The following is a 27,512-nucleotide window of genomic DNA, read 5'->3' as shown; positions in this document are numbered from 1 at the left end:
TGTTTTGTCCAGAAATACTGCATGTAAATTTTTCTAAAATGATTTTTTTTGTTGAGAGCTCTCCTATTTTTTTCCTATAATGATCTGTCAGCTGAAAATTTAGTATCACTTATTTTTCCTGAAAGCGAGGTATCACTTCTTTTACATTTGCTTTATTCTTACACTATCTCACCATCTCATCTGGGATGAAGATAAGGAGCCAGCAGTCTTTTTATTCTAATTAATTTCACAAACAATAGTGAATGTCTACCATGTACCAGACACTTCCTTCAACACTAAGTCTTCATAGAGGAATAAGAGAAGCCAACAGGTAAACTCCTTAATGCCATGCTGTGTGACCCGTGCTACAGCACAGATGATAAGGAGGGTGGGTGGGGCACAGGGGAGGACTGGCTGGCCGCGTCCACCTGGGAGCTCAGGGAAGCTGTTTAGAGAAGGTTGGTCTTTAGCTGAGTCTGTAAAAATGGATTCATTTGTCAGGAATAAGGAGGAAAGGACATTCTAGGCTGAAGGAACCACATGGACAAAGCGTGGAGAGGTGAAATAGTATGGTGCTTTTGGGAAATTAACTGAGGCAGAGACTGGAGGACAGTACTGTTTTCTGGAGTATATTCTTGGTGGCTGGTATACCTTTCATAGTAGAATACATTGTGGACAAAATAAAATGTTGACTGGGGTTATTGGGGTAATTATGAAGGGATCTATGTGATGATGGCCAAATAAATGAAACAAAATAAATACAATATAAAATAAATAAAATTAAATACTTTTCCTCAAAATTCCCACAACTGTTTGTCACTGGAAGTAGAGTTGTTGAAGAGACAGAATGCAAACTAACTGCTGACTGATGGTGTTGTCAGTTCTCTTCCCAGCCTCCCTGCATTAGCCCAGGACCATGTGGGCCTGGGCACTGTGGATGCTCCCTCTACTCTGCAAATCTGGCCTGGCAGGTAGGTCAGCCTATGCCCTTTTGTGGATTATGTGATTCTTTTTGCCTTCTTTGGATAAGAATTATGAACTTGAGAGCAAAGGGACACCTGGACATGGGGACACATGCATGGACAATGGGGGATTTGTGACGTCCCTGAATTTGTGTGTGTGCATGTTGATATGTACTTATGTGTGTGCAGATTTGGCAGGATGGTCTACCATATTTTCAAAAGGAGATACAAACCCCCAAAAGTTCAGGATTCACTGTCTTACAGTAATGGTAGGTACTTATCTTGATAGTTTTTGTGTCAAATGCAGTGGTGTCATATAAAATACACACAATAATACATACAATTTTCACACTATTTGCCATAAATTCTAAGAATATAAAGGGAAATGATGAAACAATGTATTTCTACAATGGTCCAACTCAAAACTATGAGCATAATACCCATATAATACCTTGCAGATCTGAAATATATTACTTTGATCACACATTATGTTTAAAAAAAAATTAAGACTGGAGAAAAAGAAGTGGGGACTGGGCCCTGGGAAGGTCGAAAAGGTATGTAGTATACCTACTAGTCTTCTCAGGCTGAAATAACAAAATATCACGGATTGAGGGGCTTAAACAACAGGAATTTATTTTCTCACAGTTCAGGAGGTTAGAAGTCCAAGATCAAGGTGCCTGCAGAGTTGATTTCCTCTGACATCTCTCTCTTTGGCTTGCAGATGGCCAGCTTCCTGCTGCCTCTCCACATGGTCATCTCTCTATGTGCCTTAATCTCCTCTTGTTATAAGGACACCAGTCAGATTGGATTAGGGCCTAAACTAACAGCCTTGTTTTAACTAATGCCTCCTTAAAGGCCTTATCTCTAAACAGTCACCTTCCGTGGTACTGAGAGTTAGGGCTTCAACATCTGAATTTGGGGGGAGAAACACAATTCAGCCCATAACATGTAGTAACCAGGGGTCACCCAGAGGGCAGTTGTCATCCAGAGATAATGAGAATGTCTTCCAGACATATGTCCTGGCATGGCCTGCCTTGTAGCTCCCTGGGGTCACACCTGTGGCACTCTGGGGCTTTGTAGACAATACGAGGAGGTAGGCCTGTGTCTCCCCACCTCATTCAGTTACTCCTGGCCACCTCAGAAATCAACAGTTGCTCCCAGTTACCCAATTTAGAGTTCTATTTATGAACATCATGATACCTTTCCCCTCAACTTGTCTTTTCCTATCTTCTATCTCTGTCTTCTCTTCTCAGCACCCTTTACTCACACCATTTCCTACCTAACTGTCCCCAGTTTCTACGTTACTTCCTCTAGACTCTTTCCCTTGGTCTCAGATTTGCCTTTCTTCTACTTCAAAACATTTTAAAAATACTAATTTTTCAACAACACGAAAGTGATACGAGCATAGAGGGAAGAAAAGAGATGGAAAATATCTTTTTTATTTTGAAAAATATTCCTTTTGCATGAGGGAGATTCTCTGATAAGCAAGAACATTCTCCCAGTCTTTCTTAGAAGAAAGCTATGAATGTATCTCCTTATTTCAAAAATAGAGGCACTAGTTATTTATAGAAATGTAGTCATATTGTTATGTCTTTTTTTTTTAAGATGTGGGAGAAGGATAGATGTGTGTGAGGGTCAAATCTAGCTTTCAGTTGTCCATTTAAAAAAAACAATTTTCTTTTCAAATAATTTTAGATTTACACAAAAATTGTGAAGATAGTACAGAGAGTTCTTACATACCCCTTGTCTAGTTTCCCCTGTTGTTAATATCTTATAGTACCATTTTTGCCAAAACTAAGAAACTGATATTGGCACATGACTGTTGACTAAATTCCAGACTTTACTTGGATTTTACTAGTTTTTTCCTTAATGTTCTCTTTCTGTTCCAGGATCTAATTCAGGGTAGCACATCGCATTGAATTGTCACTTCTGGTCTGTGACAGTTTTTCAGTCTTTTCTTATTTTTTATGACTTTGATAGTCTTGAGGAATACTGGCCAGTTGTCCTGGGGTTTTGTAAAAAATAGAGCAGAGGTGAAATACCCTTCATTGCTCTATCACAATTTTATATATATATATATATATATATATATATATATATATATATATATATATATATATGTATGTATTTGTGACAGTCTTCTGATGAAGAGTTGGTATTCTAGTTAGAAGTCAAGCAAGACTTAAAACAGGCACATTGGTTACCAGCAAGTAGAAGGACAGGACAAGAGACATGAGCTCTGCCAGCCATGGCAGCTCTAGTACGTACATCAAGCCCTGTGTGGGATCCACACCAGATAACTGAGGCTAGAAATGGTAATTATAAGTAAAGCAAGATAGTGTAAGTGAAGCCTAGTATTGTTTGTAGATTTGTTTCCTTTTTTATTCCCATTCCTCCTTGACTCCCTGATTTGTGATACAACAAATCTAAAATGACCTGAGATACATATGCAGAATTAGAATGTCATGAGAACACACAAGAAGAGGGAAAACTACTGTTAAAGTGAATTCCTCCCTAAGTCTTAGTATCCTGGGTTTTTAGAGCAGGCTATCTATTTTTTACATTAGTCAGGAAACATTGTTTATGCTGCAAAAATAAACAAGCCTAAATCTTTGTGTCTAAGACAACAATCTCTACCTGTCTATCACAGGTCAGCAGGGACCCAGGCTGATGGAGGCGCTACCATTCTAAAATTCCCACCATCTCAACATGGATTTATAAATCATGTAGGGGCTGAGGGAGGGAGAAAGGAGAATCAGAGAATCACGCACTAGCACGTAAATGCTCCTCTCACATCAATGGCCAAAGAAAGTCATATGGCCATGCCTAATTTCAAGGGGGCAAGGAAATAAAATCTTCCCATGTTTCTAGGAAGGGGGAATATTGATGAGCACTGGAAATATTGCTGGGAATTCATTTTATTTATCACCCATCTATTCTGTAATACCTGCATAGGGAATCAGAATATGCCACCCCAAAATATACCACTTTGGCATAAGGATTATTTTGGTCTTGGAGGTAAATGAGAATCAATAGGTGCAGAAAGGAAGACTTTCTGCAGCTTCCTTTATCTGTCTAAAAGCCAAAACTCCTGAAAAAAAAATAAGGACTGCCATAGATCTTCTCTCCCAAGAGTTTTATAGTCATGAAGAAGACAGAAAGTCAGTGCCAGGATGGATCTGCATACACAAGCCTTGCTCTATAAGTCCCCACATATATTTTACCTTTCCACAGCTTGCCACCCTTCAAAGCCTAAATTCCTTTTTCTTTATCTTGTCACTTCTCTACAAATTTGTTGGGTTTTTGTAAAGATGCTGTCTAAGCCCAAGTTTTAACCACCCCTTTGAGTTTTTCTTCATTGAGATTTCTCCTACATGAAGTGCACTGCATGCATTAACATACTGTTTACCCTTATTAATCTGTCTTTTTTCAATTCAGTTTTCCAGGTGTCCAACTAGAGAACCTAGAAGGGTAGAAGGAAAAATAATATAGCTCCACAAAAGAGCTCAAGTGGGGTAGAAAATAATTTCTCTTCTTCTGATACCTTGTGACACTAATGGTCCTGGAAACCAGACATTTGACTCTCTTCTGGCTTAGGGCTTTTATGTAGATTAATCAGTGCTGTGGAAGGAGCTAAGGAGAGGTATTCAAGGAAGAATAGTAAAGACCAGGGTTCACTGAGGTTTGATGGGAGTCTGTATTGGATCCATGAAAATCTGTTTTTACTTTGATTTTTTGTGGGGCTGGCTTTGATTCAGCCAGTGCAAGGTAGAGTGAGAATGAAGAAGGAAATAAAATAAAATATGACTATAGGGTCCATAATGAGACTTTTCTGGGGAGACAGGGAAAGGCATCTCATTTCATTTTCCAACAAACGATCAACCCTAAAATCCTGCTGAGAAGTTTATGTGAGGGGCATTATTGAAATGGAGGTTGGAGGCAGGCTAATATTGGACAACTATTTGTAAGGAACTTGGCCAGAGGACTAAAGACAGACCCATGTGTACACACAGACACACAGCCAAAGTCCCTGAGCCAGGGAGTGCGTCGACCAGTATGAAAGTCATTCCTCTGGGAACATTGTTGGCTGACAATTGTAGGATTTTGCATGTTTCCCTGGCAGTTGTGAAGTGTGGAATCTGTAAATTTTCTGCTTGCTGACTCAAGGAATCCTCAGGAGAGTTTCAAGCTATGTGGGCTGCTTGAAAAATGCATTACCGGTCTAGCTTCTAATCTCCACATAATATGCAGTATTATTTGGTTCAGGTCCAGTTAACGTTGGTCTTTGTAAGCATTTGGACTTGGAGATCACCAGCTTTGTCATGGCTTTCAGCATGCAAGTAGCATAGATAGAAAGTGTTTGACTTAACTGTTGACTGATGGGTGCTGTCAGGATTAGATTTGTGTGCAGGACTCAGGAAGGAAGCTTCTCAGGCAAAAGCTGGAAATGTTGGCACAAAGTGAAGGCACCTTGCTCTCCCTCACTCTTAATTGTCATTCCCTGGGGCTCCTTCTATGTGGACAATGCTCGTTTCATAGACCATATATATATTTTAACTGAAGTAGAGTTAGTTTACAGTGTTGTATTAGTTTCTGGTATACAGCACAGTGGCTTGAGTGATACATATATGTGTGTGTATATATTTCTTTTCAAACTTTTTTTCAGTACAAGTTATTACAAGGTATTGAATATACTTCCCTATGCTCTACAGTAGGGCCTTGCTGTCTATTTTATATATAGTATTTAGTATCTACAAATCCCGAACTCCCAATTTATGCCTCCCCCCAAAACCCTCCATAACCATAAGCTTGTTCTCTATGTCTATGAGTCCGTTTCTGTTCATTTGTGTCATTTGTTTAGATTCCACATATGATTAATATCACCTGGTATTTTTCTTTCTTTCTTTGGCTTACTTCACTTAGTATGATGATCTCCAGGTCCATCCATGTTGCTGCAAATGGCATTATTTTATTATTTTTTATGGCTGATTAGTATTTCATTGTATATATATACCACAACTTCTTTAGCCAATCATTTGTTGATGGACATTTAGGTTGCTTCCATGAGTTGGCTATTGTAAATAGTGCTGCTATGAACTTTGGGATGCATGTATCTTTTCAAATTAGAGTCTCCTTTGGTTATATGTCCAGGAGTGGGATTGGTGAATTATATGGTAAATCTATTTTTAGTTTTTTAAGGACTCTCCATACTATTTTCCATAAAGGCTGCACCAAACTACATTCCCACCAACAGTGTAAGAGAGTTCCCTTTTCTCCACACCCTCTCCAGCATTCATCGTTTGTAGACTTTTTAATGATGGCCATTCTGACTGGTGTGAAGTGAAACCTCATTGTAGTTTTGATTTGCATTCATAGACCAAATATATTAATGAATATATAAATCCCAAAGTCCTAAACCTGAACAAAACAGTGAATGCCACCTGTCCTGGAACACTTCACTACTGCCTTCCTCTTAGAATGTATTACCTCTGGCAGTGGGGAGGATATAGCTCAAGTGGTAGAGTTCATGCTTAGGTTCATCCTGGGTTCAATCCCCAGTGCCTCCTCCAAGGAGAAATGAATAAACCAAATTACCTCCCCCTCATAAAACAAACAAACAAAGCAGGATATGTATTACCTCTGACAGAGTTGAAATGCATACAGTATTAGTCAGATGTGCAGAGAAAATTATAACATCCTTATTTTCTATGATTAAGCTAATCAATTTCAAAAGTCCCCACTCCCTTGGAAAGCCATGCAAGGCTAAGGAAGGTGATTGGGTGGGTAGCACTTACGTTTGTTACTACTGTCTCAGTTTCTTCTGATTTACAGCGTCTTTCAGCTAATTCAGTCTCCCTGGGGTAAGTGTGCACTTAACCAGAGTTTCTGCCTTTACCCTGATCCTCCTTAAGGTGGTATTTGGGTATATGAACAAGGTTTATGTGACTTCAGAGTCTTGGGCAAGGGCTCCTAAATCCATGTGAGTAAGACCTTGTGTTGCTATCTGTTCTTCTCTGGACTGTCTGCTGTGGTCTCATCCCTCCTCTGCTGTTTGCTGTGGGGCAGCTGGCTTTGCCTGGGCTTTGGGGCATCATGCTGGCACCTACTCCAGAAGTTCATGCCCCAGTCCTTTGCCTGTGGTCTGGACGTCCCCCTGTGCACAGAAATCTCTTCACCTGAATCCCAGGCCTGGACCAGCCCTGCAGGTCTACACCCACACCCACCCCCTTACCCTGAGACACTGGGGACTTCTGGATCCCTGCATGGTACACTGTACCTGTCTAGAGCTTACCTGAACAGCTGGCCCAGCCCGCCCTCTGCCAGTGCAATGTTAGAACTTCCACGTTATGCTGAAACAGTAGGCTTCATCTAGGCTTGTCACCTCCCCCAGGCTGTGCCTGGCAAAGTAGGCACCAGTCCAGATGACTTCGGTTCATCAGACTCATCTGCACGTTTGTACTGCTCCACTGAGAACACTGACATCTGAGCACTTTGCTCTGTCTTACTTCCACCCCTGCCCCAATATTTTATTTGCTAGAAGTGATGGACTTTTTCTTACTTCTTGCCTGGTAGGGATTTCCCTCATAGAAGCACTAGAGATTTGCTTTGTTACGTAAGGGTAACTTAAGAAGTTGCCTTTCTTTCTCAAAAATGCCTGCTTCTTAAGAATATGGTCTTACCAGTGGCTCAGAAAGAAGTTAGTTGGAGCCTCAGAGCTGAACATTGCCCTTAACTTAAAATAGTCCTTAGTTCTTAATTGTGTGTATGTGAGCGTGTGTGCATGTGTACGATGAGCCCCTTGGTCATCTGGTGAAGCCTATGGACCACCTCTCAAAGTAATATTTGTAAATTCATAAATAAGACACACAGGGTTACAAAGGTTCCCTAATATACTGAAATGACATTATTAAAATATTTTAGAAACAAGTTTGTGATGTAGTAATATCTATGTGCTTATTTAGTAACACATTAAATAAGAAGACCTAATAATTAGTTTGGTAACAGTGATGATAGTATTTGATATTTCCAGGTATTACAACAACTGAAATATAATATGAAAATAACTGTCACTTTTAATGGTGACAAAGTCACAAGTAGTGATATTACTATGGGTTGTTAGACCCCATTCACAATGGAAGGAAATTGTAAATTTCAGCAATATGTTAGTGAAAAATAAAGACGAAAAAATTTTCCCCACTTAAATTCATGCACTCCTGCATTCCTATCTTGGGCACCTTGAGGGTCTAGATCCCAGTTCTAGGTGGTAGTGTCTGCTCTTTCTATGAAGGGATGGATGTTATTGGGTGGGGAACTACAAGGAGCAAGATTTTGAAGACATGAAAATACAGCTGAAGATTTTTCAGAAATTTTCTCTATTATACAATCTTTTGAGGAAAATTATTGATACATAGGGTTGAAGTAGGGCATAGTTCAGCATTTTGCATTTTTCTCTTCCCTGCCACATCATCCATTGCCCAGTTATCCAGAGTGGTTCTATCATTTGTTGCTTTACTTAATATTTCATTAGCACTTTCTGTTTGTCTAGTGTTTTAATACAGTTTTTGCTTCTCAAATGTTGCTTTGAGTAAAAAATATATAAAAAGTATTTTTTAAAAAGTAGCAATCTAGGTTTTCAAAGGGAATAATTGAAGAGATGGAGTTAGATTCTCTCCATGGCCCTAATTAGGAGGACCTTTTATACCTAGTAACTAACAAGAAATTCAGCTTTCAATCAGCCTGTTTTCCTCAAAATGTTCAAATGTTGGCAATATTTATCATGTACTGAAGTTACTGTGTTTGTATGTGTTTTTTTTTAGCTCTGCCAGCTAAGCCTGAAAACATTTCTTGTGTCTTATACTATATGAATAATTTTACTTGCACATGGAGTCCAGAGAAAGAAGACAATTCTACATCATATATAGTTAGCAGAACTTAGTAAGTATGGGAGCTTGTGTGCTGTCAGTGGGAGTAAGGGGAGGAGGTAGAGGCTCCTGGTTCATTCATGACTCAAGTCACTTTTGAAGTAAAATGTTTCCTCAATTATAGCTTCTGGGTGACCATTATTTGCATCCAGTGGCTGGGGGGACATCCTTGCTGACAGGATCAACAACCAGAGAGGGCAGGGAGGTACAGCTGCATGGTGACCTCCTAGAGCTGCAGGGTTGGTGGAGATGAGTCACCAGTTATAAGTACAGTGGGGAAATCTGCTTATATATTATATTTAAGTATAGTCCTCCTCTGTCCAGAATGTGTTATAAAATTGCTCATTCTTTGTGAATCCAGATATAGTAAATAGGGTTATAAACCAGAACTAAGAGCAGATTTACCTCAGTCTGCCACTAATTTCCTGTGTGACCCCTGAAAAACAGTATTCCACCAGGACAAGGATGCCCGTTTTTTGTTTTTTTTTTTTAAACTACATCAAGCATTGCTTTCTATTCTAATTCTATTCGAATAAAAATTATAATTTCTTAATTATAATTCTAAGCAAAAGCTAGATGTTTTAGTGTGTACGGGCAGGGATTTTTTGAAAGTTAAAAAATGGCCCATTACATCCTTCATGGTCCCCCAGGAATAAGGAGACCTGTGCTGGGAACTATTGAAAGATGATCTGTAAACCTTTTTCATTTCAAAAAGACAGCCTGTAGTTCCAAGCTTTTGTTTTGTTTTTAAATACCAGATCTCACGTGTATTCCTTTTTTTTCACTCCTTGGAAATTAGTAACTAGTATTATAAGGGAAGTTCACCTTGTATTTCACAGTAGAAGAAAGGGGGAAAAAAGCAAACAATATTCCTTGTTGCACTGATATATCAATGAATATGTCAGAGAGGTGATTTAAAACAGGCCAGCAAACTTTTTCTGCAAAGAGCCAGATAGTAAATATTCTAGGCTTAGAGGGAGATGGGTCTCTGTCAAAGTGTTCAGCCCTGCTGCTGTAGCAGGAAAGCTGCTATAGACAACATGTAAACCAGTGAACTCGACTGTTTTCCAATAAAACTTTATTTGTGAATCGTGGAATTTGAATTTCATATAATTTTCACATGCCACAAAATATTCTCCTTTTGCTTTTGGTCCCCTCCACAATCATTTAACAATTTAAAGCCTGTTCTTAGACTGTGGGCCATACAAGAAGAGGAGGTGGGCAGTATTTGACTTGCAGACTATAGTTTGCTGTCCTGACCCTGCTTTAGAAAATAAGAACGATAAAGGCCCAATAATCTATTGTCCAAATGACTTATCTTCTCCTAGACTTACTGGCTCTGGACCCAGTGCTGAATAGGAAATACCAGTAGAATGAAAATCTGGAAACCTAGACAGATTTAGTCCTATTTTTCTGTTTTAAAGAGTCATTTTCCCCACTTGTATCACTCCCTGTGGATGGTCAGAATTATCACCAGCTGCTCACGAGAAGCAGGAAACCCTTGGGTGTCCTCAGGACCTGCATGCACAGCCCACTTTGATGACCCCAGGACTGCATGTGTTTTTGTGAGCTTCTCACTGAGAATATCTCTTCCAGGCAGAATAGAAGGATTTCGTTGTGGGTGGTCGGCCCTGAGAGCAGGTTACAGTGGGTCAGTGGGATGAACACAAAGCCTACTGGTGCCTAAGAACAATAGGAATTGATTTTTCCTTGGGGAAGAAAAAGAGAAGTTGGGATGCCTTCATGGAGGTAGTAGTTTTTGAAATGGAGACTTGAAGGAGCTCTAGAGGTACAGAGAGAGGGAGAAAGGGTGTTTCTCAAAGGGTACAGCATGAATAAATGCAAAAAAATTCAACCATAGTAATAGTACTAATAACAAAAATAATAGTGTCTCCCATTTAGACTATGTGCCTGACATTTTAATGAATTAGCTCATTTCATCTTCATAACAACCCTATTTTACTGTTGTATTACTATTCGTGTTTTAGGGATGAGAAAACTAAGACACAGAGAGGTTAAGAAACTGGCCCAAGGCACAGGGTTAACAGGGGCAAAGCTGAGATTCAAACCTGGTCTGCTTCCAGAGCCTGTGCTCATAACCACAACACAACATTACCCTGGAGGCCTTTTTGTGCTTTGCTCCCTCACCCCCTGCCCTTGTAAACCCTTGCAAGGTGGGCCTCCTTTTCTGTTCTCAGCCTACCTCATCTCCCACATAATCCCCAGAGCAATGTGGACTATAGCTGTACCCTCCCATCTGACTCCTACCCATATATACTTGTTTTCATTAAGTACAGCTTGATGAGGTTTAAATGATCTATCTAGGAAAATAATTTTAAAGAGTTTTCTGGGAACAATATATACCAATGGCAAAAAATTCAATCTGAAAAATATAAAGAGTGTAAAAAATCACCCAAAATCCCACCACCAAAATAACAATTTTTAACATTTTGATGAAGACCTTTCCAAACATTTTTAAGAATAGTTATATAAATGTATAAGTTTATATAAATGTGATCATTCTGTATATAATATGAATCCTTTTTTCCAGCAGCAATAGAGTACAGGCATCTTTCCATATTAATAAGTATAATTGTATTAACAACTATCATTATATTTCTATTTATGTGTCTACCATAGTTTATTTAACAAACCCTCTTTGATTTTTTAAAAAAATAACTTCTCAAGGCTAGACTCAGAGATTTTCAGGGGCCTATTAATTACTTCTTACCAACAGGAAATGCATTGTATGAGTGTAGCTTTTGATGGACTTACAGGGTTCTAAGAAGGTCTCCGTGGTAACTTTTATCTCTCCTTGGAGATGAGGAAAGAATTTGGAGAGATGGGCATCAAATTCTGGACTATATAATTTTCAAGAAAACCCTGAGTGAAACTAAAAAATACATGCTTAATATATTAAATATGGCTACGTTTCCAAACTGCTGTACTAAACTCATGTTGAATCACCTTTTCCTTTAAAGCGCTTATGGACGTAAAAGGGATACACGTAGTCCTCCAAGTGAAAATGGTACTTCATGCTCTTTTTTTCTTCCAAATATAACAAGACCAGATATTTATACCATTCAAGTGGAAGCTCGAAATGCAGATGGTGTCATTCAATCTGATATAACTCGTTGGAATTTAGATACCGTAAGTAAGTGCCATTTGATATTCTTACATACTCTTTTATTAAAACATACTCCTTTTTTTTTAAAGAGATATCTCTGGACTCAAAACCAGACTCAAAGCTCAAGGATATAATAGGTGTGTTACAGATATACAGAAAACCTGTCTTATTGAAGAAGGAAGAGAAAGAGGGAGGGAGAAAGGGGGGAAGGAAGGAAGGGAGAGAGGGAGGGAGGAAAGAAGGAAGGAACTGACCATATGAAAAAAAATGAAAAGAGACTTTTTGGTGGTTCCTGATTTCCTCTTGCAGTTTGTACCATAAATTATACTCAAAGAAACAGAGTGTTTCCCACTTAAAACATTATTCTCATGTAGGAAAAGAAAGTAAAACTCTTATTTTTAAAATGTCTAATTCTTACCTTTTAAATTCTTTTTCAAAATCTCATTTTCACTATATAATTTTTAAGTAGCAGCTTTTGTGAGATATAATTCACATGCAACAAGGTTCACCTTTTAAAAATGACAATTCAGTGTTTTTTAAAAATCAGAGTTGTGCAAACATTACCAATATCTAATTCCAGAACATTTTCATTACCCATCTAAAGAAACTTCATTCCCATTAACAGTCCCCCAGTCCCTTATTTCCACCTTCCCCTAATCTCTGCAACACCACAAATCTATTTTCTGTCTTTATGGATCTGCCTATTTTTGATATTTTATGTAAATGTCACGATACAGTATGTGGCCTTAGTATCTTATTCTTTCACTTAGCGTAATGTTTTCAAGGTTCAATCCATGTTGTAGCATTTATGTATGTATACTTTGTTCCTTTTTATAACTGAATAATATTCCACTATAGTGATATACCACATTTTGTTTAGCCATACATCAGTTGATGGACGTTTAGGTTTTTTCCACGTTTTGGTTATTAGGAATACTGCTTTTATGAACATTGATGTACAAATTTTTGTGTGAACTTATGTTTCAATTCTTGACTTGAAAAGTGTTTCCTGGTCTTCTATTTTTTGAAAGAGTTTCTGAATTACAAGTGTTACCTTGTCTTTAAGCCTTTGATAGACTTCACCAGTGTAGATATCTGGGCCTAAGATTTTCTTTTTGTAAAGTGTTTGACCAGGGTTTCTTTTTAAAACATTTGTTAAGAACTCCCTCTGGAAGGCTTACCTCACACAGCAAACACTGGGTTTACCTCTTGATGATGGACCTGGAAGGGGCAAGGTTATTCACTTTTTAAACATAAACTTTATTATTATTATCTTTTCTTTCTTAAAGTAAATATGTATTACTTTAGCAGTTAAAATTATTAAAAATAAATTCTGTCACAAAGATAACTAAAAAAGAAAAACACATAAAATCCAAAACTTCTATCCCTCTTTCAACTAGATATAGTAGATATTTAAATATTCTATAACTACCACTGATTAAAACTTAGAATGAGAAGGAATTTTGGTCTAAATTAGTAAAACACAGATTTGTAAAATAAATCTCTGAAGAAATTTTGTTTTTATAATGTATCATCTAGGACCTGGTAAAGTGTTGCTAAGTACTGAGATCTATCAAGAAAAAAAAAGATTAAGAAAACAATCCTACTTATAATAGCATCAAAAAGAATAAAATACTTAGGACTAAATTTAACCAAGGAGGTGAAAGGTCTATACACTGAAACCTATAAATAAAAGAAATTGAAGACAGAAATAACTGAAAGTATACTCTGTATTCATGGATTGGAAGAATTAATATTGTTAAAATGTCCATGTAACACAAAGCAATCTATGAATTCAATGCAATCCCTATCAAAATTCCAATGGCATTTTCCAAAGAAATAGAAAAAAAAATTCTAAAATTGATATGGGACCACAAAAGACTCTGAATAGCCAAAGCAATTTTGAACAAGAAGAACCAATCTGGAGGCATCACACTACTTGATTTCAAAGTATACTACAAAGCTATAGTAATCAAAACATTATAGTATTGGCATAAAACCAGACACAGACCAATGGAACTGACTAAAGAGCCCAGAAGTAAATACATGCATATATGATCATCTGATCTTCAACAAGGACACCAAGAATATAAAATGAGGGAAGGATAGTCTCTTCAATAAAGAGTGTTGGGAAAACTGGATATCCATATGCAAAAAAGAAAAGAAAAAAGAAATTGGACTCATATTTTACACCATACAGAAAAATCAACTAAAAATGTGTTAAAGATATAAACATAAGACCTGAAATCATAAAATTCCTAAAAGAAAACAGAGAAGAAACTCCATGACATTTATCTTGGCAATAATTTTTTTTTTGGGTAAGACACTAAAAGTACAGGCAACAAAAGTGAGGATAAATAAGTGGGATTATATAAAACTGAAAAAAAAACCTGTACAGCAAAAGAAACAGTCAATAAATGATTCTGCACCCTGCAGAATGGGAGAAAATATTTGCAAATCATGTATCTGATGAAGGGTCAATATCCAAAAAGAAATAAGAAACTCCTACCACTCAAAAGCAAAAAAAAAAAAAAGCAAATAGTCCTATTTAAAAATAGTAAAAAGACCCAAATAGACGTTTCTCCAAAGAAGACATACAGCATACAGATGGCCAACAGGTATGTGAAAAGGTGCTCAACATCACTAATCATCAGGGAAATGTAAATTAAAATCACAATCACTTCATACCTTTTTGAATGTCCATTATTTAAAAAGCCAAAAGATAAATGGTGAGGATGTGGAGAAAAGAGGACCCTGGTACCCCTGGTCAGAATGTAAATTGATACAACCATTATAGAAGACAGTATGGTGGTTCCTCAAATAATTAAAAATATAAGTACCATATGATCCATCAAATCCACTTCTGGCATTTATCCAAAGGGAATTGAAATCCAGATCTCAAAGAGATACCTGAATTTCCATGTTCATTGAAATATTATTCCCAATAGCTAAGATACAGAAACAACCTAAATGTCCACCAACAGATTCATGAATAAAGAAATTGTGATATATACATACACTGAAATTAGTGTAGGTTTTTTTGGAAAGCAAAATGGCATTTCATGGGAAGCAGCCCAAAAAATGTTTATACACTTTTATTTAATTATTCTATCCTAGGGGATCTAAGGAACTCATCAGTGATGCAGACAAAGAAGCAACTATTATCCACTTATCTATTCACTTCATAAATACCTGATACACTTCTAAGTGTCAAGTGTTAATTCTAGGCTTTGTGATCAAGATCCAGCTTCTATTCTCAGGGAGGTTTAACATGAAAAACTGGGAGCACTATGTGCAGTAATAGAGAAAGGGTCAAATGACTCTTGTTTGTTCATAAGCTAGAATATTATGAAGCTTTGAAAAAATCATGTTTTGAAGAATTTATAATGCAAGAGGATATTTCCTTACTTTGTAATTTTTTTTAAAAATGACAAAAGCTTTATTTAGCATAATATCAATTTTATTTTAAAAATATACAAATTCTTGGGGGGAGGGCATAGCTCAAGTGGTAGAGTGCATACTTAGCCTGCAGGAGGTCCTGGGTTCAATCCCTAGTACCTCCATTAAAAAAATAATGAAATAAATAGACTTAATTACCTCCCCTCCAAAAAAGTATACAAATTCTTGCATGGTAAAAAGCCTGGAAGTTCACCATAGTGCTAATAATGGTTATCTCTGGCTGATGGCAAAAGTTTTTCTTTATGTTCTTTCTATATTTAAAAAAATTTTGGAATGAGCATATGTTACTTTTCTAACCAGGAAAGAAAACCCATTTTCAAAGAGAGATTTGGGTGAGAATGTTTGCAGTGTTCAGGGGAAACGACAAGCGCTTTCTACTGGGCACTCCTTCCTCCTAGGGATCAAAGAAAGAGAGGCTGAGGGGAGGAAAGGGGAGTGAAGGGGAACAGCCCATTTTCTGGTCCTGTAGTCTCTTCATTTTACCTCGCTTATTCTCAACATAAGGTCTGACCCAGTCAGTAGAAGGCCGATATGCAGAAAAATCTTAGGAATATCTCCTCTCCTCATTAGACATTCTTTTCTTGTGAGGATGGGAGGTGGCAAGCATTCCTCTTGCACTAATGCTATTTGCATACAGCAAATCACAGAATATGTACTATAATTTTCTTCCTAGGTTTTTTTTTCCAATTCTGGGTCAATATTATTAGTACTTTCTGATCTTTTTGCAGATATGAGAACTGTGTGATTTTCATTTTCAGTTAAAACCGAGCCACCCAAGATTTCCAGTGTGAAACCAGTTTCGGGTGTTAAACGAATGGTTCAAATAAGATGGATGAGGCCTGTATTGGCACCTAAGTCATCTAATTTTAAATACATACTTCGATTCAGAACAGTAAACAGTACCCACTGGGTAAGTTAAGCCATTAAAATGTTTCTATTATAGAGCCCAAATAAGAGAATTATTGACAACTTTTGTTGACTTGGAATCATTTTTTTCCATTTTCTACGTTGAAAATAGAAGATAGACAATAGTCAATACCTTTCTTCCTGGTTTCCCATTTGGGCCTTTTAGATGGGAAATGGCCAAGGGACAAATGAAAAAAGTGAGAAGTTAACTTTTGCATTCCACCCTGGTTTGTGTCTAGCTTTGTTGGCTGCCAGAAATTCAGTGGCTTGGCCATTTCCTTTTCTTTACTTTTTTTTTTTTTTGCCATTTCCTTTTTAATTTTTCTAATGTTTCATGAAATTGTGATGTATAGCACATGTTTAGAAAAGTGAATAAAACATATTGCATTTAACCAATTATTATTAAATCAGTACTCATGTGAAAACCACTGAGGTAAAAATAGCACACCAGAGCCCCCATCTACCTTTTCCTGATGACACAGGCTTCCTGCCTTTAGAGCTAAGAATTACCCCAATTTTCATGGTAATTACTTCCCTACTTTTTATTATGGTTTTTACCATGTAAGCCTGCATTCCTGAACAACGTAGTTTGAGACATTATATAAAAGGAATCCATACATTTTGTATTTTCTTTATGTTTTGCTTCTTTCTCTATATATTGTTCTTTTAAGATCCATTCATGTTATACAGTGCTGGAGTTTGTACATTTTCATTGCAGTGTAGTATTCCTTGTATGAATGCAATAGAATCATGGCTTTAATTTGCATTTAACTCACTTTGAATGAGGCTGCATACCTTTCCATGTGTTTATTGGTCATTTAGAGTCCTTCTTGGTGAAGTGTTAATTTAAGCCTTTTGCATGTTTATTCTGTTGGATGATCTGCCTGATTTTAATTGACTTGTGGGAGTTCCTTCTATATTCTATTTGTGAGTCCTTTATTTTTTTTTTAATGTGTATTTAAATATCTCTCACCACATGGCTTGCCTTTTCACTCTCTTAAGTGGTAACTTTAGATAAACAGAACTTCTTAATTTTAATACTGTCAAATTTTATCAATCTTTTCCTTGAAGTTTAATGCCTTTTGTGTCTTAAGATATGTTTTCTTACCTTACCGTTCAGAGATAATTCTCATATATCTATCAATGCAGTCTGAAATTATATCAACTTTTTAAAATAACCAACTTACATTATTGATTCTTCATCAGCTCCTAGCCAATTAAATCAGTTAAATCTTTAAGACTCCCCCCCCACACACATGAGATTTTCTAGTAAAAACATCTTCACTATCTTACAACTTGTTTGTTTTTAACCTAAAATTCTGCTGCTTTATTTATTCCTATTGAATTTCTTCATGTTGGTCTTATCCACCATTTCGGCCTCTTTAGAATCTTTATTCTATCACCCGAAACTTGTAGTTAACTTTCTACTTGCTAACTTTTCAATAAAACTTATAGTTAACTTATTACTTTATAACTTTTCAATATCTTCAGATGTGATAACACTTACTTCTGTACTTTTATCTAATCTTCAATCAAAAAGAGTGACTATGTCAGAGCCCATCCGGAGGCATCAGCCTCTCCTTTGAGTGTGGTCATTTACTCAGGCGTCTTTGAATACAGTTAGTTATCACCAAAGTCATTCCACCTACTTTTTTTTATCTTGTCCATGAGGCCATCACTAGACTTTTTCCTTTGCTGAAACACGTAGATACTGTCTATTGCATCCTCTGCTAGACAAGCACTCTTTTAGAAAAGAAAAATTAGTTAAGTTTCACTTGTCTTATATTCAAGGCAAGAGAAATGATGTTTACTCTTCCTCTCAGCTCCCTTTCTGTGCCAGCTTGGATCCATCCTCCTAGGACTGACTATGTATAATACAAGACCCATGGATTTGTAGTTTCTGGAACCCAGAAGAGAACTCCTAAGCAGGGAAGTTCCCAGCACAGCATAAGCTCATTTCTTTTGTATCACATGTCATGGTCTCAGTGAGTCTGAGGAACCTCTGGAGTGATCTACTAGCTAGCAACCCTTGATTTCTTTTATTTATCTGGAACCTGAGTCCTGTGGCTGCTGGGATAAAATTCAACAAGAAAAACAAGCCAGGATCTATTCCCTCTGGAAAATTACTAAACCATGCCCAATACTAAGTGAGGGCAGCATATGCAAACTACCCCAACTCTAGCATTCTGTCACCTGCCTCTTTGGTAAATTCACCTACATCTGCCCTCATCTTTGCCTCCTTCCTTCCAATCCCTTGAAGTGAATATAACCTTCTTCTTTCTCTTCTTGAGAAAGTGCAAAGGGAGGAAAATGGAATGTGCAGCCTGTATCTCTCTCCTTTCAGCTTTCAAACACGACCAAGTCTACTCAGTTTTAAACCCAACTAAACTAACCCAACCTTCTGTGAATGGTTCCCATCCCATTATCAGTGGAAAAAGGCCCAAATGCTTAACCCTCTAAAACCCAGCCCCTATTGACCTCTCCAACCTCATCTTACATCTTGCCCTGGCTTCTCTAGTAATCCTGAATTGCTAGGTTCCCTTGTGTCATGTCATTTCACTTGTTTGTGCTTCTGCTTAGAACACTCTCTGCTTTGTACCTCTACTCTTGCTGTGAATCTATTCATCTCTCAGAATTCGGGTCTGACACATTTCCTTTTGAGAGTCTGAGCTAGGTGCTCCTCCTCTGTCATTGCATGTAACAGTCATTTCAAGTCATCTTCCCCAGCATTAGACTATAAGTTTCTCAAACACAGAGACCTTGATTTTCATCTGTCTTCCCATTGCCTGGCACATGTGCTTAGTAAATGTTTGATTAAACTAAACCATATAAAAACTAATTCTGAAATCCCCAGTATGTCCATATAGCAAGATTTGTGTTTGTATATTGCTATAAGGTTTACAAAGTGCTTTTTTAATCCTTGCAAATATCCTATAAATGAGGCATCACTATTTTTATTATTACAGATTAGTAAACTGCAATGTAGAGAGCTTAAATCACCTGTCCAAGATCTCAAGGTTTGTAAGTTGCAGACTTGAGCCCAGGTTTTCTGACTCCAAGTTCAGTCATTCATTTGACCATACTTTAGCCTGCAAACCGCCTTCCTGTGGCCCTAGTGTCAAGAATTTCCACCTTTATAAAATGGAACCATGTGAACACTCTACAAAAGGCTCTCAAGACTGTTTTAAGGGTTTGATTCAGGCTCTGCTCCAAAATTTCTGACTCATCTCTTAAGATACAAACACTTTGAATAAGCTAGGATTTGGCACAAGTATAGATTATTAGAAACAAACCTGATAAAGTTAATTAGTGTTTTGGTCTGAGACTATTTCTTGCGTTGAGTTGGGGAAGTTTTAGGTTTAAGCCTGTATATGGAGGATCAATTGATCCTGGACCCTGTGAGGGCCAAAGTCACATAGCCTGGACAAAAAGCCACTTTGAAAGAACCTTAGAGGCAGTCTGTTTGGAAGACAAGAGCTTCTCTTCCCCATTGGGGCTAGGGCTGAGAAGAACAGGCTTGCACAGGAACATTAGACAGCAGATCCTGAACCTAAATGCGAGGAGACCCAGCAAGTAGGCCAAGAGTGTGCTGACAGCACTAGCAAAGCAGGAGGAAACATTTGAAAGATTTTTTTTTTTACAAATTATTATATATTTTTTAAAGCATGAAAAGTAGAATAGAACTTTTAGACATCTTCACACATTTTATGAATTAATATTGTTTTTATTTTGATTTATGTATGGAGGGCACCAAGTGGCTGGACTTCTACTAAAGGTCTTAATCTGGCTTCAACTGGTTTTACCCATAAGGTAAATTGGGGAGGCTAGTTTCCCAGAGATGATGGATTGTCCCAAGTTATAGTCCCAACAACCCTATTCTACCAGTGCATCATCTCCAGGGGCTGTCGAAGTCGGGTTCTCAGGGAACCCAGGATTCAGCAGCGGAACTGCTCTCCACCTCTGGATGCTACTTCCTTGCTCTGACACCATCTCACTAGGCTGGGTGTTCAGAACTGTCCATCTGTAGCTGGGATTCTCAGCTTTTGGCCACATATGCACATCCTCATTTTGCCAAATTTCCTTTAGGCCCAGGACCTATTTTCACAGCTGTTATATATGCATAAGAAATAATAGAACTTCCTTCTCTTCTAAGGAAATATTGTGCATACTCACAAAATGGACATGCAGTTTATTTTTATTAATCAACTCAGTATAAATGTATATAAAGCAACAGCTAAAAGTTTATGTTGCAGCAACAATGACCATACTCAGAAATACATAACTGAGTTTTTAGTTTCTTTTGCAGAGTTGAGTCCATAAGGGACTTTAGGGATTCTATAAAGCAACATACTAATTTTACTAATGAGGAAACTGAGGTCTAGAAAGGAGAAGTGATTTATTTATCTCTCCCCACTCCCCACCCCAGGGCGAGAGTGTCAAAATGAACTTATACATCCAGGTTGCTGAGATCTTTAGCATCTTGACTGGTTACCTGCAGACCAATAATTTGGAATGGAAGACTTAGATAGAGGGAAAGAGTCTAAGGGTGGGGCAATCTGTGCTCTGATCCTAGTTCTGCCCATTACAGATCCTGAGGTAATCCACGATAACTTAGCTTTGTTTTGTCCATGGGTTTTCTCCATGACATGAGGAGGAACTTAATTCTGCAAAGGTCTCTGTTACCTACTGTTCCTTGAGACCTTGTTTCTAGGCATTGTTGTTTCCTCCAGAGTTTAAACTGAGGCCCACATTGCCCTGGATCCCAGGACTCCACCTTGCATCTTTTAGAACAGCAAGACTCTGCTCACTCACATCCAGCCCAGAAGCAGGAATCTCTGCTTCACAGGCTTAGAAGTGGGAAATGGGGAGGGGTGGTGGTTCCGAGTGACTGAACTCTGTTTAGGTGCTAATGGTCCCCAGGTGTGTGTAAAGTTTATTTATGAAAATTATATATTTTAAAAATTGAGCGACAACACTACTAGTTCTGAAAGGGTAAGACAGGGTTGGGGAGTAGAGAAGAAAAATGGAAAGATAACGTGGTCTCCCATCTGGCTTCAGGGTTGTCTCTGTCTTTTAGGTGGAAGTCAACTTCACTGAAAGAGAAGTGGGTAAAGAAGCAGCATACAACCTCACAGGGCTGCAGGCTTTTACCGAGTATGCCGTAGAGCTGCGCTGTGTGACTGAGGAGTCAAGGCTGTGGAGTGACTGGAGCGAAGAAAAAAGGGGAATAACTGAGGAAGAAGGCAAGTTGGTCCCTCGTAATTCCTTTGCTGTTTACTCTGGTTTAGGACGGCCTAAGCTGAGCCTTTGTGGGTTTTGCCACATGCTGTACTTGGGAATTGTGGGATCCCACAGTCCGGTGTGGCCCCTTCTATGGGGCCACTGTGCCCACCTGAGCCCACAGGATGAGCTGGCCCTTCTCTGACGGCGTGAGTTATGTTAGTGGCTTTTTGCCCTCAAGGCAAAAGATCACATCTTTAATCCTCATATAAAGTTCTTATAGTATCTATGAAATGGTATAATATGATTTAAAGGTATCCTATGATAAAGTAAACATATATATTGTAAACCTTGCAGCTACTACTAAAAATAAAAAGTAAAGATGTTGTCTACTGAAATAAAGTCACACAACATGAGAGTTTGGGTCAAACTCTCATTTGGGTCAAAATGAGGATTATAGCCCAGGAGACAGCATCTCAGATAGCTCTGAGGAACTGCTCTGAAGAGGTAGAGGGGAACATCAGTATTATATGTGATCTCAGTGAAGGGGGATACGTGCAGTCAAGCACACATTTAGGCAGAGGCTTGCTGCTAGTCACCAGAACAGATGTCCCCATTAATGATTTTAGTGCTTTTCTAAACATGAGGAGATGCAAGAATTTGGGCTCATAAAGTCTTCTCCTGAAAATATCTAACTGTCTGAAGGCCTGTTCTGCCAGTTTTCCCAGAACACAGAGTACCTCCTTCCTGACCTCCATCCTGAACTCCTTTCAGGGTGTGTTGGAGGTCAGTGGCTGCAGTGGATTATGATTTAATCCAAGCAGAGGTAGATGGCAAGTACCAACGTGATTCAGTCCTTGTAGAGGCAGATGGCAAGTGCCAATTTTTAGTTGGCAGTATAACAAAGAAGGAAAAAAGTCACATCTTTAATGATACTGAGAGAAGGAGTGAGAAAGGGATTGCACATTGGTTGAGTGCTTGCCCTGAGTCAGGTATAGTAACTAAGAACAGTGCTTTGAGTCTGTGGGCTTGGTATAAATCCCAGCCTGGCTCTGGAGTGATTTGGGGCAAGATACCTCATCTCTAAGCCTCAGTCTCCTCACTATTTATTTTCCATTTCCATAACAGAATATAATTTGTAAAATTGAGTTAATAGTAGTACTTACTTTTTAATATTATTTTAAAGATCAAATGAAATGATATGTTTAGCCCATAGTAAACATTTGATAGATTCCAGATTTCCTATTAGTATTATGCCTAAAAGCCCCATAAATTATGTAGAATCACCCCCATTTGCAGGTGAGGGAGCTGAGTTTACCAGCTCCCAGTTGCTCAGGGTCACTCAGCATGTTAGTCTTCTCTGTAAATCAAGAGCCTTGCCCAGTCCCTGATCCACAGTATGGTCAATAAATTTGATGAATATATTAGTTTCCTTTGGTCACTGTAACAAATTGCCACAAACTTAGTAGCTAAAAGCAGCACACTCTTTTTTTCCTCTTATAGTCTGGAAGTAAGAAGTCCAAAGTCAGTTTCACTGAACTAAAGTCAAAGTGTTGGCAGGGTTGTCTCCTTTTGGAGACTCTGAGGGGAGAATATATTTTCTTGCCTCTCCCAGCTTCTAGTGGCTGCCTGTATTCCTTGGTTTGTGGCCCCTTCCTATGTACAAAACTTACTACTCCAATCTCTGCTTGTGTTATCACATTACCTCCTTCTCCTTTGCTGTGTCAAATCTGTCTGCTTCCCTCTTATAATGACCTGTGTGATAATATTTAGGGTCCACCAGGATAATCTCCCCATCTCAAGATCTTCACCTAATCACAGCTACAAAATCCCTTTGACCATATAAAGTAACACTTACAGGTTTTAGAGATTTGGACTTATATCTTTGAGGTCTATTTTTCAGCCTAATACAATAAACGAATGAATGAATGACTAATTAAATGAATACTTGTTGAAGGCCATATATCTTCTGAAATATGGAAAAGAAACATGAAAATGCTGATCCTTCTAACCTTCTGAGGCTTCAACTTTGTCTGTAGGACGTGTAAGTTTTAGACTATGAATCTGTGCCCCTGCCCCTCCTCAACCTCTGGCATGATTTCAGGCCCTTCTTAGTCAGTCTTACAACTAAGTGCCACACTGGTCTCGGGTAACATGTGGGATCAGCTTCTATGCTCCCTGGTCCATATAATATAATTTTATTCCTCTGGATCCTGGTTGAGTTGCCCCTGAGACCCAAGTTGGTATTAACAGATGTTTGGCATGTTCTCCCATATGGTCAGATATCTGGAAATAATCTGGTGCTTTCTGAATTGTGTATCTCCTATTGGAGATGCTCATGCTTAGTCTGGACTGTTGGTAGATGTAGTTACACAACAGGGATTCATTGCCACATATGGGGAATTGGGCTAGATGGCTTCTGAAGGCCCTTCTCACCCTAAGATTCCATTCTTCTGTGCCATTCAGGCATCCAGGCTTCCATGCCAGGCTGTAGCAGTACAGGAAGAAGTTTTAAAAAAATCCCTAATCATTATGTGTTTAAGTTCTTAGAATAGTGCCTTACAAATGGTAATGGGTATAGAAATTTTAAATAAATAAAAATACATGCATGGTTAAAACAAAACTAGTCAAGGTGTGGATCTAATGAAACTTTTGATTAAAATTATAGACAGCATGTAGGAACACATTTATATTCTATGGGTATCATCTCAAAGTTTTCCAGTCCCAAAACAAATATAACAGTTTACAAATATCGAACAGCACATAAAAATGGCATGATGGTTATAATTTTTTGGAGTGCTCAGTTATTGCTGCCCTGTGTCTCAGGTGAGCCCTCCCTTTTAAAATATTAGGACGGATGCATGCATTATCATTGTACAAATTGTCCTCTCCCTTTGCCACACCTTTCAGCAGGCAACCTGGGAGACTGAGTTCTAGCCCGGGTCTGATCTTGTTTTGTATACAGGTCTTCTACCTGTAGCTGACTCTTCTTTCCAGTGACCTGCTGGTGTCCTGATGGCTCAGTGTCAAGTTAGCTCATCACAATCCAGCAACTCCCTAATGACAGTTTCATCCAATTGTTTTGCTGCCAGATTGATTTATCCTTTCAGTAGATTTATTATGTCAGCTAGCTTGGCTAAGATTGATTAGCAAAACACTGGAAGCTGGTGTTCTCTGTGCCTTTTACTAATTAAATCAAATAAGCTTTTATCAAAGTCACCACTAGAGAATTTTGCTTTTGTTTTCCTTAATTTTTTCAGAATCTAAGAAGAAACTGATGAAAATATACCCCCCACCCCCAGCAAATCCTAATTTCTCCTTTTTTAATTCATTAACTATTTGTCTCCCTATTTAAAATGCCATTTGTTTAATACACACCACCTCAAACCTTTTCTAATTGTTTGAAGATTTCTATTCTAAGTTGAATGTGGAACACTACCTATTTGCTTTTGGATTTCAGCATATTGATTATTAGGTTTATTTACCCATGATTAAGCATATAAATACCTACTACATGAAGCAGATATAATTATATTCAAATCCTGGGTTTATTACTTTAAAGTTTATGACATTGGGCAGTTATTTCACTTTTTTGTGCCTCAGAAATGGAGATAATGGTATTGGTGGACCTAATTGTAGGGCTCTGGAGGTTAAATGAGATAATTCAGGTAAAATGCTCAGTACAGTGACACTTGCTAAAAGTTAGCAATTCTTTGAGTTGGTCTTCAGCAGGGGCAGCAGGAGGTGTCTGAGGTGTTGATTGGTGGTGGTTGTGGTTTATTTCCAGATTGTAATAGAAACAGCATAGCAGCAAATTGTTACTATATCTGTCCAAATAATCAATGCCTTTGAATAAGTAGATATTTTGGCAGATTTGGAAAAACTCAATATTGTTCTTCACAAATACAGGATTATTGCTTTTCCCTCTTTGATTAAACTGCAAATCCATTATTAACTCATGGTCAGTGGAACCTTGGTTGTAATAATTGTAGATTTACATGCTGGTCAGACAATGGTTGTACTAAAACCTGCATCTGTGGGAAGTTTACATTGAGAAGACTGTTTCTCTTTGGACCACATTTGCAGGAAGTAGTGCCCTCAGTGAAAGGAAAACTCCCAATTAAATTCGTTCATTATCACCATCTACTAGAACGGAGTGGCTGCCTATGGGATAAATCTAAGGAGAATTTTACTCATTTCTAATCAAGTGACTGGCATGATTCATTACTTAATAACCAGTTTATTTTTGCTTCTGTCTGTACTTCAGATGAATATTTGGAACTGGATTATAAGGAACACTTTGCCTTTATATTTTTTCTTTTACTCTCAGTATTATTACCCTGAGTGTGACTTCCACACAAGTGGAACAGAGAGACTCTGCAAGCAAGAGACGGAGTGAGAGGCTTTCCTATTCTGTGGGTCACATCTGAAGGTCTAGGGTCTTTGCGGCCTTGTGCTGAGGCTCTCTTCTGGGAGGCTCTGTCTCTGCTCACATCTCCTTGGCTTTTAGTTGTGGCCGAAACCAGCCTGTTGCTCTCTGTCTGAGAAAGCTGAGTCCTGGCTCTCCTGTCTTCAATTCAGCAAAGACCTTTGGGAAATCAGAAAACTGCTGACAGAACTTGTAAGACAACATCTCAATGGAATGCAGACTGAGCCATATGTAAAGTCTAAATAATTCAGATTTCCTTCTATGCAACTTATATTGAATTATAATAGATCTCACTGGGAGACTCAGAACCTAACAGTTAGACTGTGTTACCCACACTTGGGCTGCTACAAGAGTAGCTGTAGAAGTGTGATTCTCCATTGATGACAAGATAGGTTATTGCCCTAATTGCCCTTTAGCACATTTCTACATTATGAAGTTGTCATTAGAGTTTAGTGTGTAATTTCACTTTAAAACACTCAATCACTTAAAGTTAAAGAGATCTCTGAAAAGAATCTCTCAGCACTAAAATAGTTTAGATCTTGGCCTGAGTGGTGCAGACTAAATTACATTATTTCAACCATCTGATTTCCTCAAGAAGAGATTCAGAGTAGTGTCAACTGTAGTGTCAGTCAGAAACATTTCAGTTCTCCAAATTATAAGCCACCAGCCTTGGACACAGTTTTTTAGAACTCTCTGCTTTCTTCTCATGACTGAAGTGTGTATATCATTGTTTAATCAGAAGATGAACATTTTGAAGTTTCAGATCCACATCAGAGGATTTAACTATAAATTGCCAGTGAGCAACCTTTTGTCAGAACTCCTTGAGACATGATATTTGAGAGATACAGTCTAGAGATCAAGTGTAATATAATTCTTCTTGTTTTTGTAAGTTTTATCTCTGGATGGTTAGATCATCAGATGCTAACACATGAACTATGTTGTCTTCAGTTACGTTGTTCACTAGAGAGATGCATAAATCAAGTTTAATGCTGTACCCTTGCATTTTATAGAAGACAACCATGAGAGGTATACACGTGCCATATTTCTGATTGCAGGTGTCAGCCTTCATCTTTTTTGAGAGGACCCACACGATAAATTCCATTTATGAATTCAGTGCCCGTAGCCAGAAAATACTTGCCTCTTCACACGGATCACTATGTTTCCTTTTTATCAGGCCATGAGAAATATGCAACCAGTTTGATTCTTGTTTACTTATCCTGCCAGGAAGATCATCATTAAATTTAGAGCTCAGGGAGGGATTTTTAATAAACATTATTTTTCTGCTTCTTTCTTCTGTAATTCTTTCTGATATTTTATAAACTTGTAAGTATGTAGTGTCATGCTTTTGGGGAGTTGATATGGCATAAATTATATATAAATCTCCTTATCAGTTATCTGTGTCTTTCCCAGCTTTAATGTCTGTTGGGTGTTATATCTTACAGGATACAAGGTATCACATTCCAATCCAGATTTGAATGATAAATTATATTGCAAAGGAGTCTATTGTT

The 27,512-nt window shown here is 38.0% G+C and overlaps 1 protein-coding gene across 1 annotated transcript in view; it reads left to right on the top strand.

The window, feature by feature from the left end:
- Window positions 1-251: 251 nt before the first annotated feature.
- IL31RA (interleukin 31 receptor A) overlaps window positions 252-27,512 on the top strand; it is a 45,397-nt gene continuing 18,136 nt past the window's right edge. The window contains exons 1-4 of the mRNA XM_072958935.1: window positions 252-310; window positions 11,845-12,017; window positions 16,208-16,359; window positions 21,433-21,598. Of these exons, the coding sequence (XP_072815036.1) occupies window positions 252-310; window positions 11,845-12,017; window positions 16,208-16,359; window positions 21,433-21,598 (550 nt within the window). The remainder of the gene's footprint in view (window positions 311-11,844; window positions 12,018-16,207; window positions 16,360-21,432; window positions 21,599-27,512) is intronic.

Source organism: Vicugna pacos, chromosome 3 (genome assembly GCF_048564905.1).
Source record: "Vicugna pacos chromosome 3, VicPac4, whole genome shotgun sequence".
Classification (NCBI taxonomy): Eukaryota; Metazoa; Chordata; class Mammalia; order Artiodactyla; family Camelidae; genus Vicugna; species Vicugna pacos.
Note: the sequence above shows the minus strand (reverse complement) of the source record. Positions and strands in the feature narration are given on the sequence as shown.